General features: G+C 41.3%; 3 protein-coding genes across 3 annotated transcripts; 2 read left to right on the top strand and 1 right to left on the bottom strand.

Annotated features, from left to right (window-relative positions):
* Positions 1-1,656: 1,656 nt before the first annotated feature.
* Positions 1,657-10,297, top strand: LOC135473343 (uncharacterized). The gene is made up of 9 exons (XM_064753192.1): positions 1,657-1,970; positions 3,371-3,524; positions 3,857-4,027; positions 4,368-4,459; positions 4,885-5,117; positions 5,582-5,835; positions 7,191-7,413; positions 9,649-9,738; positions 10,041-10,297. Exons 1-9 carry the CDS (start codon positions 1,657-1,659, stop codon positions 10,295-10,297), a joined length of 1,788 nt encoding a protein of 595 aa, XP_064609262.1.
* Positions 10,298-10,758: 461 nt separating this feature from the next.
* Positions 10,759-12,866, top strand: LOC135473342 (periplasmic beta-glucosidase-like). Its single transcript, XM_064753191.1, has 3 exons — positions 10,759-10,956; positions 12,202-12,376; positions 12,751-12,866. Exons 1-3 carry the CDS (start codon positions 10,777-10,779, stop codon positions 12,864-12,866), a joined length of 471 nt encoding a protein of 156 aa, XP_064609261.1. The 5' UTR covers positions 10,759-10,776.
* Positions 12,867-13,837: 971 nt separating this feature from the next.
* On the bottom strand, positions 13,838-17,608 carry LOC135473341 (uncharacterized). Its single transcript, XM_064753190.1, has one exon. It carries the CDS (start codon positions 17,606-17,608, stop codon positions 14,570-14,572), a length of 3,039 nt encoding a protein of 1,012 aa, XP_064609260.1. The 3' UTR covers positions 13,838-14,569.
* Between the last annotated feature and the right edge of the window lie 241 nt (positions 17,609-17,849).

The following is a 17,849-nucleotide window of genomic DNA, read 5'->3' as shown; positions in this document are numbered from 1 at the left end:
AAGCCGTCTATGTGTCATTACTGATTATTTTGGTTGTATCGCATTACTTGACTACTGTGATCAGAAAGGAACTATGTTTAAAGTCGATGACAAACGTGGTGTGCCTCAGTATGTTAATAACAGGATCGGCGCAGATTGGTTTCAGAGGAGACCACGCTGAAACATGTCTAGATCGCCCGGGGAATATATACCTAAAAGATACTGTATATAATGGACGCAGGCACAAATGTGTACAAACAAGTTCCCTGACAGTTCTGGATAGTTAAGCCTGTTATTCTTGCCAAAGATATATTTTGTTTTGTCTCAAGATGTATAAAAATGTTTATTATATAGGTCATCGCTCAAGTGCTAATCTGGTAACTGTTATGTTGATATGTTTGTTTATAACAGGAGTCGGAAATATGTCTCCCAAAGACATCAGTGACATTGTACCATCCTGCATGGTGTTTTTCAAGAATTGAAATTAAATGAACATCACATATGAAGAATGAAACATTTTGCATTTTTTCTGTACCCAAACCTTATGCAAGATTCTTGTCATAATTTGTGGTCCGTTGAAGTTCAGGTTCAATCCCGACCGTTCACAGGGAATTTGTATGCCGTATGTTCGTATATAAAGGGGTGAGGTGACAAAAAACCGACCTTTGTGTGGGCTTTTGGGCAGTCTAATGTTCGTTGAGGACCACTTGACTTCCGCCAATTTTGTGTGCACTTTTATATCTGCGTGTGGTGAAGTTCGTTAGTGACTTGCCAAAGGTCGATAGTTTACTCCGAGCACTCCAGTTTCCTCCCTTAAAACTGACCACCATAGTGTAAGTGAAACATTCTTTAGTATGGCATTAAGCACCAATCAAGCAAATAAATAAATGAATGAATGAATAAATAAATAAATAAATAAATAAATAAATAAATACATGTAGATGTTTGTTTGCTAAAACGTCGCTCTCAGCGATATTTCCGTTTATCACGACGGTCTCTACTTGTGGCACACATGCAGTGCCTCATGAAAATGCCATAGAGAAGACACCAGACATGACAATGAATCCCCCTATAGTTACAGAGTGTGGACCAACACTTGGTTTATCTACTATAATGACAAACAAATCACCTGATTTGAGACTAAGACATCTCACGACACTCACTATAATCCTGCCACTTACAGCAGAGTCGTGGTCGGGATCTGATACTCTGTAGTAGACAATGCAGTAGACAATATTAAAATAAACGGAACCATTGACCTGAGGTGAAACGAACATTGCCTGAGCATCATATCTTTCGTACGGTAATACGACTGCGATGAAAACAGAAACCCTGCATACATTTTCTGACAAGGGGGGGGACAACTCTCACTTACATTTGGGTAAACATTTGTTTGTGGATCTACAAATTCCCTGTCTATCCAGAGCCGTTTTTTTTTTTAAATCCACTCCTCGAGTGTCGAAACTGATGTCTTGTTAAAACAGAAATGTTCTACTAACCTTAACAATCCAATCAAATCTACTAGTTTACACGCACTGGTAACATTCTGTCGTTGATCAAATTGACGCACAATATGAGGTTGTGTTATCTTTGGGTCAGATAGGACACGGTAGAGGTATAGTATCTCCGTCAGTCAGGTATCAGAGCCTGTCAGAGGTTCACCTCCCACACCAGATGATGTTCACTGCCTCGGCCCGTCTATCTGCGGTGGTACTGGTCCTTCTTGTGGCACTGTGCCACGCGGATTACCCCTTCCGGAACACGTCCTTGCCATGGCACGATCGGGTGGACGACCTCGTTCAGAGGCTAACGGTGGAGGAAATCACCTCTCAGATGGCCATGGGTGGCCACCCGCCCTGGCAGCCCGCACCGGCTATCCCGCGTTTAGGAATCAGCGCGTTCAAATGGAACGGGGAATGTGAAAGAGGTGCCAACGGCGTTCCGAATGCCACGGCGTTCCCACAGGGCATAGGTCTGGCAGCATCCTTCAGGTAAGCTTATAATTTATGTGATTTACAGATGCGTTCTGGCGTCGTAATAGGCATTGACTGTTCCAAATGTGGATGGTAACGTGGACGCAGAACTCGAATTGAACGTTACTGATTTCGCAAGAAGAACACAAATCACCAAAGAAGATACATGTGTATATAAATTAATAGACTTTGCTGGTATCATGGAATATGGAGCGGCAGTCGTACGCAGTCGCTGGGGTCGTAAGAAAGTGCACATCGCTTTATGTACACGTATACGATGTGAATCAGTACTGAAGGTATTACGCCATGGTGGTTACGTTCATGTCCGCTTCAGAAAACGTGCCCTCAATGTGCACCCACTGGGGAAATAATTCGCCTGAATTACATGTAAATCAGCTTGGACCCGAGTGGCCATTTCGCAAAAAAAAAGACAACGCACGACCGCAAGGTACACACCCGGCAAAGATTACCTGTACTCTTCGTTAATATCAGACAATTAAGGTAGATACGTGTGTCTGGCCTACATTGTTTTACAACAGTCAGGGACGTTGTTATCACGGATTAACATCATTTCTGGACATGGGTGTCCCAGTAATATCGATTGATGACCTGGTTATATAGGCTATCAAAACCACTGGGAGACAAAATCACTGGGTGAAAAACAAAACCACTAGGGGACACAAAACCACTGGGAGACACACGTGTATGATACCATTCACGTAAATCCTTTTTACATGCAAACCAGTTGTGCTTCCGAAGAAGTCACTTGGATATTTATATTGTGGCATAAGACCATAATCATTTGTGCCTTCATTGGATTCAACCACTTTCCAGCCACACAAAAGGTATATGTTAACAATCACAATAGAGAGAAAGACAAATTGAAGGCGAAGTGTCATTAAATTCGAAATAGCGACATTTGTGGAAGGTGCATCCGCTCAGACTACTTATCATTGGTGAACTCAGATGAACTATGAAATGGTTAGTGGCCAAGGCATCTGCAAATGAATTCTGGAAAAATCCTGAATCAAAGCGTCACCTCCAACACTCGTATATCACCCGTAAACCATGTAAGAAAGAAGCAGTCATCTGTTTTCAAAGATGCATGGAAGACATTTGGTATTCTATAGGCATGCATCCAGTTCAAATATCAAATACCCATTTCCAAAACAGTCTAGAAACGCCTGTATGTTCAAGTGATGGTTATACTGCACATGTCCACGGGAAATCAAGTTGTCAGGTGTTCGTCAGCAAGAAGGTAATTCAGAGTGCAATATCATTATCAGCCACTCAATCACGTCACTCAATCACGAAAGTATTCTCTAGTACATACACCAACCAGTCGTTGAAACAGACTCAGTCATACAAAACCGACAATCGTCAAATACTCCATCAATCATCTCTGGATCTGTCGACAGCCCGTCCCTGATAGAACAGGTGATGACGGTTGTCAGCATGGAATGGAGAGCTTATTACAACTCTGTCTCCAAGAAGACACCGCCAGAGATAGGACTGAACTGTTACAGTACTACCTTTAACATTATGAGGGATCCACGTTGGGGAAGGTGTCAGGTGAGTCCGTCTGGTTAACACGTAAATCTGTCGCCAAAATACTACTGTTCAACACCATTTTCCTGTTATATTGTTTTTTGAGTTTTTATTTTTTTTTTTTAGTTTTTAAGTACATATAGAGATCCAACGTAATTCATAATTAAAACAAAGACACAGACGCCACGATAAAAAGAAAACAAGAAATATTTATACAGACCACAGAACAATGGTATTCGGGGACAAGTCGGACTGACTTTCGGTCCCCACAGTTAATGTACAGTTACATATAACATCCGTTTCTAATGTGCTGCATTTGAAAGGCTTACACGTTTGAAAACAATTTCCCTTCCCAGGAAACTTTTGGTGAGGACCCTTACCTGACGGGTCACCTTGGTGAGAGTTATGTCCGCGGCGTACAAGGCACCCACCCCAAGTATTTCAGGGTGGGCATTGGCGCCAAACATTTCGACGCTTATGGAGGGCCGGACGACAAACCCATATCTAGGATGAACTTTGACGCCAAAGTGAGGATGTAACAAGTCAAACTAGGATAAATCAATTTTGATGCCCACATTGACGATGAAGTAAACTTATTTTCATTCCGCTTAAGGCCGCCGTTGGATAAGTGAATTATTCTTGAGAGCGGCGTAAAACACCAATCAAATAAATCAATAAGTCATTCCGTTTATTTCTTTAATTTCCTTCGTGAATTACTGTACATAACCGTAGGTAAAAAGTTATTATATGCCTGACTAAATGATAAGATGTGATTTAACTGCTGCTACGGTACGTGTGCCAAGTCGCTCGGAGCTTGTACTACAAAGACCTTTTTTTTCACAAGCACATTTTGCTGTATTAAAACAGGTATCGGAGAGAGATTTGAGAACTACTTTCTTGCCCGCCTTCCGGCGGATACTTGCTGCTGGCGCTGCGGGAATCATGTGTACCTACACTAGGTTGGTATAATCCTTACTAAGTCAAATGAAACTTTTTGTGGAACGCAACTTACCTTGAAGTTGGTAATAATTCGTAAAATTTCAAACCACTCTTTCGACCAACATAAATTAAATTAAATGAAAGTTTAAATGCCGATCAACATAAAACACCGATTTGATGAGCATGTTTGGTGAATGTTTTGCCCCACAAGCCGAGGGGATAATTAAAGATTACTTGGTAAGGATTTTTGAGATTAGCAAAATCTTTTTCTTTTTATTGTTGTAATAGTTTTTGATCTTTATGTATTCATAACATAACTTTAATATATTCATAGCGCAAATTTTATTGATTATGACCAAAACGTATGAACAACGATAAACAAGACAGACTACTATGGCAGTATAATGAATTTATGAGAAAGCACTGCCATACCTATCGCCTGCAGCCTAAATGGTATACCGACGTGTGCTAACCAATGGCTGTTGACGGAGGTGCTCCGGAATGAGTGGCAGTACTTAGGCTACACTGTCAGTGACGCGGGGGCGGTGTATGGGGTTAGGACACATCACAACTACACCCACAACGACGTGGACACGGCCGCCGCTTGCGTCAACGCTGGACTGAACCTAGAAGATGGCACCGACCAAACTGGACTGAAACCCCCGTACTTGTCTATAGGTGAGGCGAATTGTATAGGAAATTTGAAATTAGGATATGTCATAAATATGACTGATTGGAGGGATTTAAACATCTGTAGAAGATTTTTACAAAAACTATGTGTTTTTCAGATAACGACGTCAAGACAACAGAGTTTTCACAAAGTGTGATATAAAGCAGCGACGTCACGTCATATCGTTAGTCAAAAAGCTGGTATTTGCTTAGGCACTACCCAGTCAGACTTCGGATACAAAATACATTTCGTTATTGATTACCGAAAATATATATAATTCATATAACATTTAATAATGTATATAGTTTTTATAAAAGGTATGTGTTTCAAGCTGGGGGGAATACCCAATGCTCTTTCCACTTCTCAAAATAATCTGCTGTGCGAAAGCCGGCTTGAGAGTTTGATATGTCTGTACGCTGTAAAATATTTCTACGTCTAATTAACAAATTTCTTTTCCAAACGAAACTACCAGCTGCAGCAGTGAAGGCTGGTAAGATCACCGAGAACACGTTAAGGCGGAAAGCCCGTCCCCTGTTTTACACTCGCATGAGGTTTGGGGAGTTCGACCCCCCGGAGGACAACCCGTATAACGACATCCCGCTTTCAGTGATAGGACAGAGAGATCACCTGGCACTAGCTGTAGAGGCGGCCATGAAGTCATTTGTCCTGCTGAAGAACGACCAGAACATTCTGCCCCTTAAGAGCACACCCTATGACCGTATAGCGGTAAGTAAACATGCTTTCACGACCGAGGTCAGATTCCTACTCTTATTCTTACAGCGCATTTCACGACTATATTCCTATTCCTACGAGACTTACGGAGTCAATGTCAGCCAAAAGAAGTACATTCATCGGTCTCTTTTGCAACTTTTTCGCTGTTTTGTTTCTAAGTTAATGTATGGTCATTAAAGTTTATCACTTTTGTGCAAGCGCCTATATTCAGCTGTCCGTAAAATCAGACATCCTCGCTACCCAAATTATCTTTAGTCAGTGACATGTAACAACGCGAACTCTAGACATGGATGTATTCGAAGATCACATTCTTACAAGGAAAAAGAAGCTATAACACTTTTCCTAATTCATAGTGACGGCAAGAACTCACAATTGCGTGGAGTTTGTTTTAACCTCTTGTTGGTGCAGCCATTGTAAAACAAGTTACTCTCCACGCCCTTTGTCCAGCATGCAACTTTCTTTTGAATAATGATGACGTCACCCGAGGCAGCGAGTTCGAATCTCAGCTTATGGAGTTAAACATTATGAATTTAAAAAAATAATATTCTTACTGCATTTGCTTTGTAAATATATGGAGGCCCAACTTGGATTGTTACATGTCACTGACTAAAGGTAATTTTGGTAGCGACTATGACAGATTTTACAGACAGCTGAATAGAGGCGACTGGCTAAAAGAAATAGACTATAGTTTGGCCTTAGTGATGATAAGCAGTCGACGGCTCTCGTGGGACCGATTGCGCAGTCTTGAGTTTGTCATTTGCCTTTCACGCATATAGCGCGCAGGTATAAATAAGTCACATGGGAAAAAGTTTGTCAGTATATATTACCAAAGATCGGTGGTTACCCCGGGCACTCCACAAAGTGACTGCCCTCATGTAGGAGAAAAAACTTGAGAAGCAACAATCAAATATAATAATAAATATTATTTATTATTACTTATGCGATTGACCTTCAATAGTGTAATCAGTAATAGTTGACTTTTTATAATATTTTGGGCGCCTCCAAGGCCGAGGGGAATAGCGCGCCAGCGCGGAGCAATGATCGAGGAGCCTCTCACTAATGCGGTCGGGTGAGTTCAAGTCCAGCTCATGATGGCTTCCTCTCCGGCCGTACGTGGAAAGGTCTTGCAGCAACCTGCGGATGGCCGTGGGTTTCCCCAGAACTCTGCCCGGTTTCCTCCCACCATTATGCTGGCCGCCATTGTATAAGTGAAACATTCTTGAGTACACAAATCAAATAAATAAATGAATATCATATTTGTACGATAGCGGTCAGGATTATGAGTATGCCAAACAACAACCAAAGGAAAAAAAAGAATAAAAAAGTAAGTAAACAGTGCTCTGTTACAGGTTGTCGGACCGCTTGCCAACAACATCGTGGAACTGTTCGGCAACTATCACTCTGACATCGTTCCAAGTTACTGCTCAACACCACTAGATGGACTGAAAAAAATCTCCAACAACGTACAGTATGCGTCTGGCTGTGATAACGACGTTTGTGAGAACTACAACAGCGGAGCGGTGACGCAAGCAGTCAAAGGCGCGGAGATTATCTTCCTGTGTTTAGGAGCAGGTACAGGCCCGTGGTTCGAGCGATGAAATGTATAAAACGCAAATGTTCATGGGGAACCTTTCCCTTCTTAAGTAATCTGGGTCCAAGCTGTGTAATCTATTGTTCATTTCTATATTTGTGTTGAAGGGGGTTAACTCTTATGTGGTAAAGTTTTTCTCGTGTATTGTAGCAAAATTACAATTGTCAATACACGCTGAATCCGATTTGCTATTACGCTGGGAAATGTACTGCATTCTATCTATGGTTGAGAACGTTCTGTTTTCTTTTCAACAGAACAGTTCTCTTCATAGTTTATGTAATAATTTGTTAACACAAAAGAAAAGTCTTTTATCCCGTTAATAACAAGCGAGACGGCTTCTCTATAAATACATGTTTGAGTTGGCGGGGAGCTTAATGTTCTTCTCACTGAAAGCAGAAGAAGGGTGAAATGTGAAGTAAGGCTCATCATACAGACAACTGAACATTATACGTAAAAATGCTTTCATTTATTTTTTTTTCAGATTTTTTGAAGGTTGTTGAAAGGCATTCATATATATGAATACTATGCCGGTCTTCGTGAGCCATACTGACGGTATCCAGGAACTCTGACGTCACTTCACTTTTTTTCTTGATGTTCACCAGAAGGAAGAAATTTTTCAGAATTTTTTATTAGCAGTCTTTCACTCATGGATAAAAAGAGTTTTTCCAACATGAAATGTCATGGTTAGAGTTGGAAAAACTTCCTGTGACGTCAGAGTTCCTAAAGTGCGATAGTATGGTCCATAAAGCCCACCTTAGAATTCAAATGTTTGAACGCCTTTATCTTTCTTTACAAAAATATTTAAAAAATATATGAAAGTATATTTATGCATAGTTTAAAGTGATCTATTTAGTGATACCTTCTTCGATTACCGCCTGAGGTTGAGGTGTTCACGCTAAATGATCACCCAGTGGAGACAGTCTTTTGACGCGAAGCCACCGAGGTGACAAAAGACTGCCAAGATCATCTAGCTTGGACATTGAAGCCAAAGGCAGTTAACTGACTTGCATAGTGGTTTCATTGTTTGGCAAGAGTCATTCGTTCAATGAAATCGCCGTTTTAGCGACCAAATTCAGACGAATTTGTCTAAATATTAAAATTCACCTTAATTAATACATGTGCGACGCAAATGCATGGGCTTGTAAAACTAAGCTCTTAAGAGGTTATCCATTACACATGGTGCCGTGACAAACTATATAGGTTTACCACATACGTTTACTTCGTATCATCGTTTATGTTCACGTTAACCAATTTAGTAAGTCTTTTTCGAACATTGTTTAAACGTACCTTAACTTACCTGTATCTTATGTTAACTGGCGTTAGCCTGAAAGAATTTTTATGTTTATGTAGCTTTGAATTCCCCAGCAATGTACTATGTACAGCTTTAAATAAACAATGAAACATAAAACAACCCATGCAGAAACTTTATTAGATATTTCTGATTATTGCAATAACAAATTTACTTGAAAAAGTAAATCCAGCAGGTCGTAAAATTTACTCTGCTATACTGAATATAGAAACATGTTTATCTTTAGTTGTTTTAAATAGTTTGGACAAAGAGCACGATCCTCGACGCGGTGTTGTTGATGAAAACTGTATCGAGAAAAGATAGTATGATGGTATGATGATGGCTTTACCCGGTTTCCATAGAAGGGTGTAACGGGGCCAGGTGTCTAGTACCTATACTAACAGTAGCAAACGAGGAATTCCCAATAGTTCAGATGGTAGCTGGACCACGGACGTAGAGATCTGATTTTAAATACCGATTTTTAAATGAATGTATTTAAAACGGTGGGTACATAAGACAAATGTCTTGCTTCAGTATTCGTCAGTGTAGTGGAAGCCGGGAAGGGAGCCCCCACCCCCCACCCCCCTCACACCTCCCAATCGCACGGTACATCATCACAAACTTCCTTCACCAGTTCTTATACCTGTTGTCGTTTATTCTGCGTGTTTTAATCTGTATGTCGCCATGCTTATTATTTACTTGATGGGCCATCATTTCTTTCTTGTAATTTCCGCCTCATTTCCATGTTCTCTACATCTGTTTTACTTTGTTATACAATTTTTACCTATTACCATGGACACAAATCAACAGTTTGATCAATCACTATAATGATCAATTTAACTTGGCATAATATTCTTTGGTTTATTTAAGTTCTTCGATAAGAACTGTATATTATATGATGATGTCGTCTGTGTACATTTATTTTCAGGTCCTTCTGTGTCTGAAGAGGGGAATGACAGAACTAACCTTAGATTACCCGGAAAACAATCTCAGCTCCTTAACGACGCCATTCAAAACCGTAAATCCTTTATGAAGGATGTCTCCAAAGTTTCCAAAGATTTGCTCAAAACCCATTTAATGTGTGTACATTTACATATAAGAACTAATCTGGGCTGATAAAATTGGTAGTAGAAATGTCTTCTTCAAGATTCTGATCATATATATCGTCTTCAAATCTTTGCAGATACTGTCAAAGCATTCATCAAGGAGTGTTTGGGATAAAATTCAATATTATAACAAAATTTTCATTACCATCTAAAATCTATTCTCAGTCATATCTCTTAAGGAAAAGTCATGTCGATTTTCCACTTGCCTTTTAAGGGAACGGAGCTCCAATAATCCTTCTACTGTTTAATGGCGGTCCGATAGATTTAAGCCTGGCCGATTCAAGCCCGGATGTGGCTGCCATACTGGATTGTTTTTTGCCTGCCCAGGCCTCAGGGGAAGCAATCCGGAGAGTTTTGATCAAAGAAGGCCCTGGATCAGTTCCGGCGGGACGGTCTCCGTACACTTGGCCTCTGTCCGAAAGCGATGTAAGCCGTTGTCTGATAAAACGCGAATGCATCCGGAGTGTGTGATCCTCCACCCCCAGCAAAATGTGTAAATTTCCAGACTAACTACAAAAAGGGCTAATATTACATTGTATGTATTTTCTATCCATAAAAAGTGAAGACTGGTTTAAAAAATTCGAACATTGAATCTTTGACATCACTCTTAGCGTTATCGCTTTTTTAACTGGCCTACGCGATCTCACGTCACCATACTTGGTCCATAAGTGGCTTTATCCAATTTAATTAGTGTGTTTGTAAATTTCATTTTACCTTTAATTCTGACTCAGAATTCTACAGTGTAATTAGCTTACGTTAGATTATAACAACACAGAACATATTTGTGGAAAACTGGTAACAATTAGTGTCAGAATAAAATTCTAAAAACTTCACTTAACAGTAGGAGTCCGGTTTAACGAATAAACGAAAGAAGGGAAAATATAGCAGCATTTTAGGTATTCCAGTGAATTTTTCTATCACTGTAGTTACCGTCCATATTGAATTACTCCATGACCGGAAGGACGTACCGTTACCCCAGTCAAGCAGAAAATCTGTATCCATTCGGTTACGGTTTGTCCTACAGCACTTTCCTCTACTCTAATCTCACCGTACCAGCCAATGTGGAGGCGGGAGGGTACATCAATGGACAGGTCATGGTAAAAAACACGGGAAGGTTTGACGCCGACGAGGTAAGGGAGATAACCCACTTAGCATAATGTGGGTGTAGGCCTGTTGAAAACCAAATCATAAAACCATATCGACAACATGCTTGTTAATGACAAATTGTATATATCTAAATCGTTAAACCGTGTAAAAAAACACAATTAAAAGTGCATTTAGATACATTTGGCAGCGTTCTTGACGATCTTCCAATAGTCTTTGTTCACCCTGTGAACAAATCAGAGCCGCTGAAATGTAAAACAATTGGTCAGAAATCTAAACTGCCGATGTAATTCCATACAGTGAAAGCAATGAAGGTTGCAAGAAAACAGTAATTCGTTCCCCTTATTCATGTTATACTATATTATATGCTTTCTGCTTCTCTTAAATAAATTGTTCGAAGAATCTGACAGATGTCATTTCTGTAATAACTGTGTTGAGAGACTAGATGCTGCTCTTGTTTAAATTGTATATTGTTGACTGACAGTTCTGTACAAGCTATGTTATAGACTAACTGCTCCTCTTTTTTAGGTTGTGTATTGTTGACTGACGCACGTGCCAGATTCCGTCAGCTCTGTACAAACTATGTTATAGACTAACTGCTTCTCTTGTTTAGGCTGTTTATTGTTGACTGACGCACATGTCAGATTCCGTCAGCTCTGTACAAGCTATGTTGTATACTAGCTGCTCATCTTCTTTACGTTGTGTATTCTCACTCAGTTCTGTACAAGCTATGTTATAGACTAACAGCTTCTCTGTTTAGGCTGTTCATTGCTGATTGACGTGCTTGCGAAATTCAGTCAGTTTTGTACAAACTCTATGTTATAGACTAACTGCTTCTCTTGTTTAAGTTGTTTATTGCTAACAGAAGCACGTGTGAGATTCCGTCAGTTCTGTACATAGGGGCCTACTATGTTATGGACTAACTGCTTCTCTTGTTTAAGTTGTTTATTGCTAACGGAAGCACGTGTGAGATTCCGTCAGTTCTGTACATACTATGTTATGGACTAACTGCTTCTCTTGTTTAAGTTGTTTATTGCTGACGGACGCACGTGTCAGATTCCGTCAGTTCTGTACAAGCTACGTTATATAGGCCTACTAGCTGCTCCTCTTGTTTAGTTTGCGTTTGCTGACTGCCGCGCTCGCCAAATTCAGTCAGATCTGTACAAACTATATCTTACAGACTAACTGCTTAACTGTTTAAGTAGTTTACTGCTGACTGACACGCGTGTTTGATTCGTACTAACTTTAGACTAACTACCTTCCTTCTTCAGGTCGTTCAGATCTATGTGAGCTGGCAGAACCCTACGGTTCCTACTCCAGCTCTTCAGCTGGTTTCTTTCGGTCGGCTGACCGTTCCTCAAGGGGAGCAACTCTTGTACGAGTTCACTGTAGCAGCGGATCAGATCGGCGTGTGGCATGATGACCGAGGATGGGTCGTCGAAAACGGTAAGAGAAAGTCAAAAAATCTATAAAAGGTTATTTAAAGGAGATTTGATTTCAAGTTAAAACTGCGAATGCGGAAGAAGTGTGACTTTTTTTCATGAGCGTGATATTCACGTGACGGCTTAAACCCAGAATTATGGGTTAAGTTTTCAAATTGGCAAATGAGTAACTGTAAATTATGGAAAATCATTTAAGAGAAAGAAACCACACAAAGGCTAAAGAGATCTACTCCACAATCTTTAAAAGAGAGTTCGTTTTAGCTAACATTTAAAATACGGGGGGAAAATGCATTCGAAGCCTATAATTTAGAGGGAAGTCGACCACTGCATACAAGATAACGTCACTTGTTCTTGACGTCACATTTGTCTCCATTTCAGGTCAGATTAACGTGTTTGCGGGAGGTCAGCAACCGAATCAAGCCAGGAATGTCGGTTCCAATGTACTTGTGGCGGAAGTTCAGATTATCACGACGACAAATCTAGGCAAATTTTAACTTTAAATTATTGAATTAAATAATAATTTCGAACATAAAGATTTGTCCACACTGTTTCTCTGAAAACATTGCTTCCTAAGACGCTCAGGTGTTAACCGATGTTCTGTGTGCTGAGGGAGAAAAGAAACGCTATATTTACATCAGCTTTGTAAATGAATTTGTTATTTATTTGTTTCATCGATGCTTAACGCCATATACTCAAGGGACATTTTACATGTGCGACGGCGGTCAGCATTATGATAGGAGGAAACCGAGCAGAGTCCGGCTGAAACCCACGACAGAATCGGGATACAGTCGAATCGGAATACATTGGTGAAAGGCTATTGGGTCATTGCGCCGCACTGGAACGATAACCACCTCAGCCACGGCATAAATGCATTTGTGTTTTTCACACAAATTTGACGTTGCTGGACAACCTAAAAAAACATTCACTCTGTCGGTGTTTAATACATTTCGCTACATCCAGCTGACTCTTCTAACATGCGCTCAATCTGACAACGCCCAGTTTCACCTTTTATACCCAATATCTAGAAAGGTGGTCCCTCACGTCATGTGTAAGACGCGTTGAACTGTCGTGAGGTTGGTTTGTGGTCTTGTGACTGGTTGTAGGATTATTTCTGCTTAACAGTTGTGAAATAATGCAAATGCTTCTGAAACAGACATTCGTATACCACCCGTCAAACGATATGGGCGTTCCAGCTCAGTAATCGCAAGGCCATTTCCTAAACCGACGTTAAAAACAAACCATCAAAGACCCAAGAAAGTATATAAAAATTAGGACGAAGTCATGCAAAGAGAAGCAGTGAACAGTTTTCATTGATATTGGAAATTCGCAAGGTATGTACCAGATGAATCAATGAAATCAGTATTCAAATCGTGTACCATGTTAGTGTAAAATTCGTCGATAATAAAATAGGTAAATGCAGTTGCACTTTCATTACAGCTGTTCATATATGAAGCGTGGCGATCTAATTCAACACAACAAATACACGACCTTATAGCCCCGGGGAAGCGGATTTAGATAAAATCATGAAGCAGAGAGGCAGAGATTCTGGACGGTGATCATACAATTTTTCACATTGTTCGAATTCCGCATTTTGTAATATTAATACACACATTACTACATTTATTACATTCTGCAGAGGTCATATTGCATATCATATATGATTCGGAAACACTGGCTCGAAGGGTAAAATCTGACTTTCCTGCACAGGTTCAGTATACCAAAACCTAGACGTTAATAACCCATTTGTTCTGTCATGTAGTCTATATGCGCCATAAAATTGCACGAGCAAAGCCGAAAATTTCATACATACTTTTTTTGTATTTCACTGTACATTTTTTGTATTCCATACTGCTATTAAGGAGCCAGTTTCTCATTCAAACTAAAAGAAATAAGCTCTTTTGTCTCTACTTGGCACTAAATGCACCCATTTTAACTACAAGTATTAATAAATGTATAAAAAGTCATTTTGTTAAAGAGCGATGATTCCTTTAGAACACATGGGTCAGACTATTGAGAAACATTTGCTATATCCTTTGAAAGGAGACATTTCATTGGTGACTTGCTGGAATAATACTGGGAATCTTGACAGAGATATAAAATTGTTGCTGACTGGCTGCTGTCTGAAATGGGTAAGCCATTACAAATGTGGAATGGAAAACTCCGGAATATTACATATACGTGACATCGACGCTTTGTTTCACACGGGATACACCTCATTCACGTAATCTTCATTCATATAACCATCCGGCATCATTGTAGCAGACTCTATGGACGGCAACGACTCGTGTGATCCGTGAACCCACAGCATTTCCCCCTCCACATTAGACAGGTCCACAAACAGGTCTGTTTCCGGTGTCATGTTTAACAGGCACATACTTTGAGTCATAGAGGAAGCTTTTTTCAGCTCACCATTGGGCTGTTTTGCGTCATTAGGACTCAAATGGTTTGAATTCATGCTCCCTGATTTGTCCTTTTCCGAAACCTTCTCAGGATTTTTATCTTTTGTGTCATCGTCATTGTGTTTTTCTGACTTTTTAGATTTTTTCGACTCGTTTGAGGACGCAACGGAATCGTCCTCGCTGTCACTGCCGTGAGTAGACTCCTCGGGCACATCGGGCTCCAGAATAAGGTCATGTAACGCCCAGTTCTGTTTAAAACTGTTGATAGTTTCATCAACTTGTCCTTTGAAACTGATCGTGTTCAGACTAAGCGACTGAGCTTTGGATATCCAAACTGTCTTGAACAGCCACGGCAGAAAGCCACCGGCTAAAGTAGCCATCATCTGATTGGTTGATGAAATCCGGTAGACTTCCCCAAACGCCATGACGACGATCATGACAAAGAGGAGAAATAAAATAATGTTCATGAATTTCCCTGTGGCCCTAAGATGACTGAGGTAAACGGGCCCCGGGCATCCCGCGACTCGTACATTGCACAGTTCCTGGAATAGCTTCAGAGGGATCCTCGGCGTGTCGTTCGAATCTAGGAAGAGAAGAAGATGTCCCACTTGCCATCGGAGCTTCTTTTTATCATAATTTAATTCCGTGTCTATCTCTTGATTTTCGTCCACCGGTTTCACTTTGAACCCGACGTTTTCCTGAACACTGGATGGTAAGCAGGCAACTTTCTGTAAATCATCCACCCGCTTCATCATATCCTCCACGATATTCTTGTTGAATTCCAAATAGTTTTTGTAGACGTTGTTGTAGCAGTCGTGACTATACAGAACAACGAGGAAGACGAGGGAGACGTATTTTAACGTCGAACCAGCGTTCACGATAATACCCATCAACGTAAAACACACGACTTCCACGAAGAGAGTTACGCATTCCATCAGGAGAAGCGTCATGGCATACAGGAGGGCCAGACACGAGAGTCCTACCAAAAGTTGTAACACGACTTCTCTGAGAAACTGACACCGGCTGTAATACATGGGCAGGGCCAGGTAAGAAATTGACTCAGAAACGCTTCCCCTGGGCACTTCTGGCTTCATCTGGAACCTCCTCAAGAATTTATTCTTTACCTCTGCCAGACGTTCGCGAAGAGAAAGCTTCTCGATCTTGTCTACATCTTCCGGGGCCTTTACCACGTAGTTCCTGGAGTAGGAAACCAGCCGAAATGACATGTATATAGTAGGCACGCAATAGAAGACGAACCCTATCACGGAAAGCGGGACCATGAACGCCCAGTAAAAGGGTGCTAAAACCAGTCCAAGAATCCCAAGACGTTTGAAAGGCCAGATGATCAAGCGTAAACACTTCGAGAAAGTTTCCAGGTGAGATACGTTACTCATGTCTCGTAGTGAGCCCTGTATTACGTCCCGGAAGCGCAATCTGATGGATTTGTTAGCAAAAATAATAATAAATCCAGCGAGAAAGTATAACACGTACATGGTTATGAATATAGGATGAGAAGGTTGAAGGTATTGCAATAGACTTCCGCGAAAGAAACTGTATGGCTCGGTCACATTGGAAACATTGATGGCTTGTCGACGTCTAAGAATCTCTGCTTGTTCGTATATGTAATACACGGCCAGTCTGGCAAAGTAGGGAATTGGAATTATAGCCAGCATTAGCAGAATCCGAATGAACTTAACCAAGCAATGGTGCCAGGTAAAACGTTCGTCCAAGTTATTTTTGGCGGGACCAAATATACTCTCTCCACAGCATTCGGTAAATGGTTCGATGTGACGCAGCTTACAGCGAATCAAGTTTTCGTACAGTAAATGCATCAGCCCGGTCGGTGCCTCGTTTTCAGGTAAGAGCCTCTTGGTTTGCACGCGAAGGTGGAGTTCCGGTGCCCTTAAGTCGACTATCTCGTCGCGGGGCAGCGTCTCGACGAGTTCGCGAAACTGACGCCAGGGGAAAATATCTGATGGTGTGAGCCGTTTCTTGTATTTCACTGGAGCATCTTCTTTTTCGGAGATAAACACTTTAACCGGTGGCTTCTTTGTCAGTTTGACGACATATTCCTCGGCCATGTACTTGACCTTGTACATTGACTGAGGGACGAGGACTGGGCTGTAGAGCAGAACCATCAGCTTGACCAGGGTAATGCAGATATAGAGTACGGTAATCCAGACGTCACGGAGTCTTTCCAGACAGATGACTTTCCCGTCGGCCCCTGACCGACAGCAGTGGTACATGAAGTGTGCGTAACCGCTGATGTTTTGAATGATTTGATTACACACGTATTGCTCCTGGAAGGTATACAAACGATCCCTTTCCGTCGTGAGACCCTTGAGAAGAAACTGTCTGATCAGGTCATTCCTCTCGCTGTCCTGGAGTTCACTGAAACAACCAGGGGGTGAGTCGAGCAGACTGACGTTGAGGGGCGCCACGCCTATTGTCAGCATGGTCAGGGAGAGGATGTCGTAGTTGAAGGACAACATGAGAAGAGTTTGGCCGTGCTTACTAGGAGCACGGACCCAGTACAACGGTCTGTAGTTGCCCAGAGAGTCCACATCCGCAGTGGGTGGGGTGTAGTTTGCCACACTCAGCTCAAACTCTATCAGTTTGGCGTTTTTCTCTATATAGTACAACGTGTCGTATATATTCTCATCGGCTGTTCTCAACCCACAAGGCTGAGTCATGTTGGCTATGGTGAACAGGGCGTGGGACCTGTTCTTGGACGCGCGGTATGGGATTTCAGCCGTCTTGGTTCCCTGAAACGTGAATGTTGCTGTGACAGACAAAGGCACTGACAACATCACGATGTACCATATTCCACACACCATCTTCACAGAATTAATTGTGAGATAAACGCCTGCACAAATATATGGCTCTACACTACCCAGTAAAGTTAGCTGTACCACATTCTAAAAGTCATCTTAATATGACTGTAACGTCAAATAACCACAGCCAGATGTCAAATGAACGTCACACTGAGTATATTACTTCATACTAACCACCCCTGGAAGTGAAGTAGCGTAGCACAGTGTAATGCCCCGAGAAAGTTTCACTGACATTCCAGTTTCT

Source organism: Liolophura sinensis, chromosome 8 (genome assembly GCF_032854445.1).
Source record: "Liolophura sinensis isolate JHLJ2023 chromosome 8, CUHK_Ljap_v2, whole genome shotgun sequence".
In the NCBI taxonomy this organism is placed as follows: domain Eukaryota; kingdom Metazoa; phylum Mollusca; class Polyplacophora; order Chitonida; family Chitonidae; genus Liolophura; species Liolophura sinensis.
This window is presented reverse-complemented; position numbering and strand designations above follow the sequence as displayed.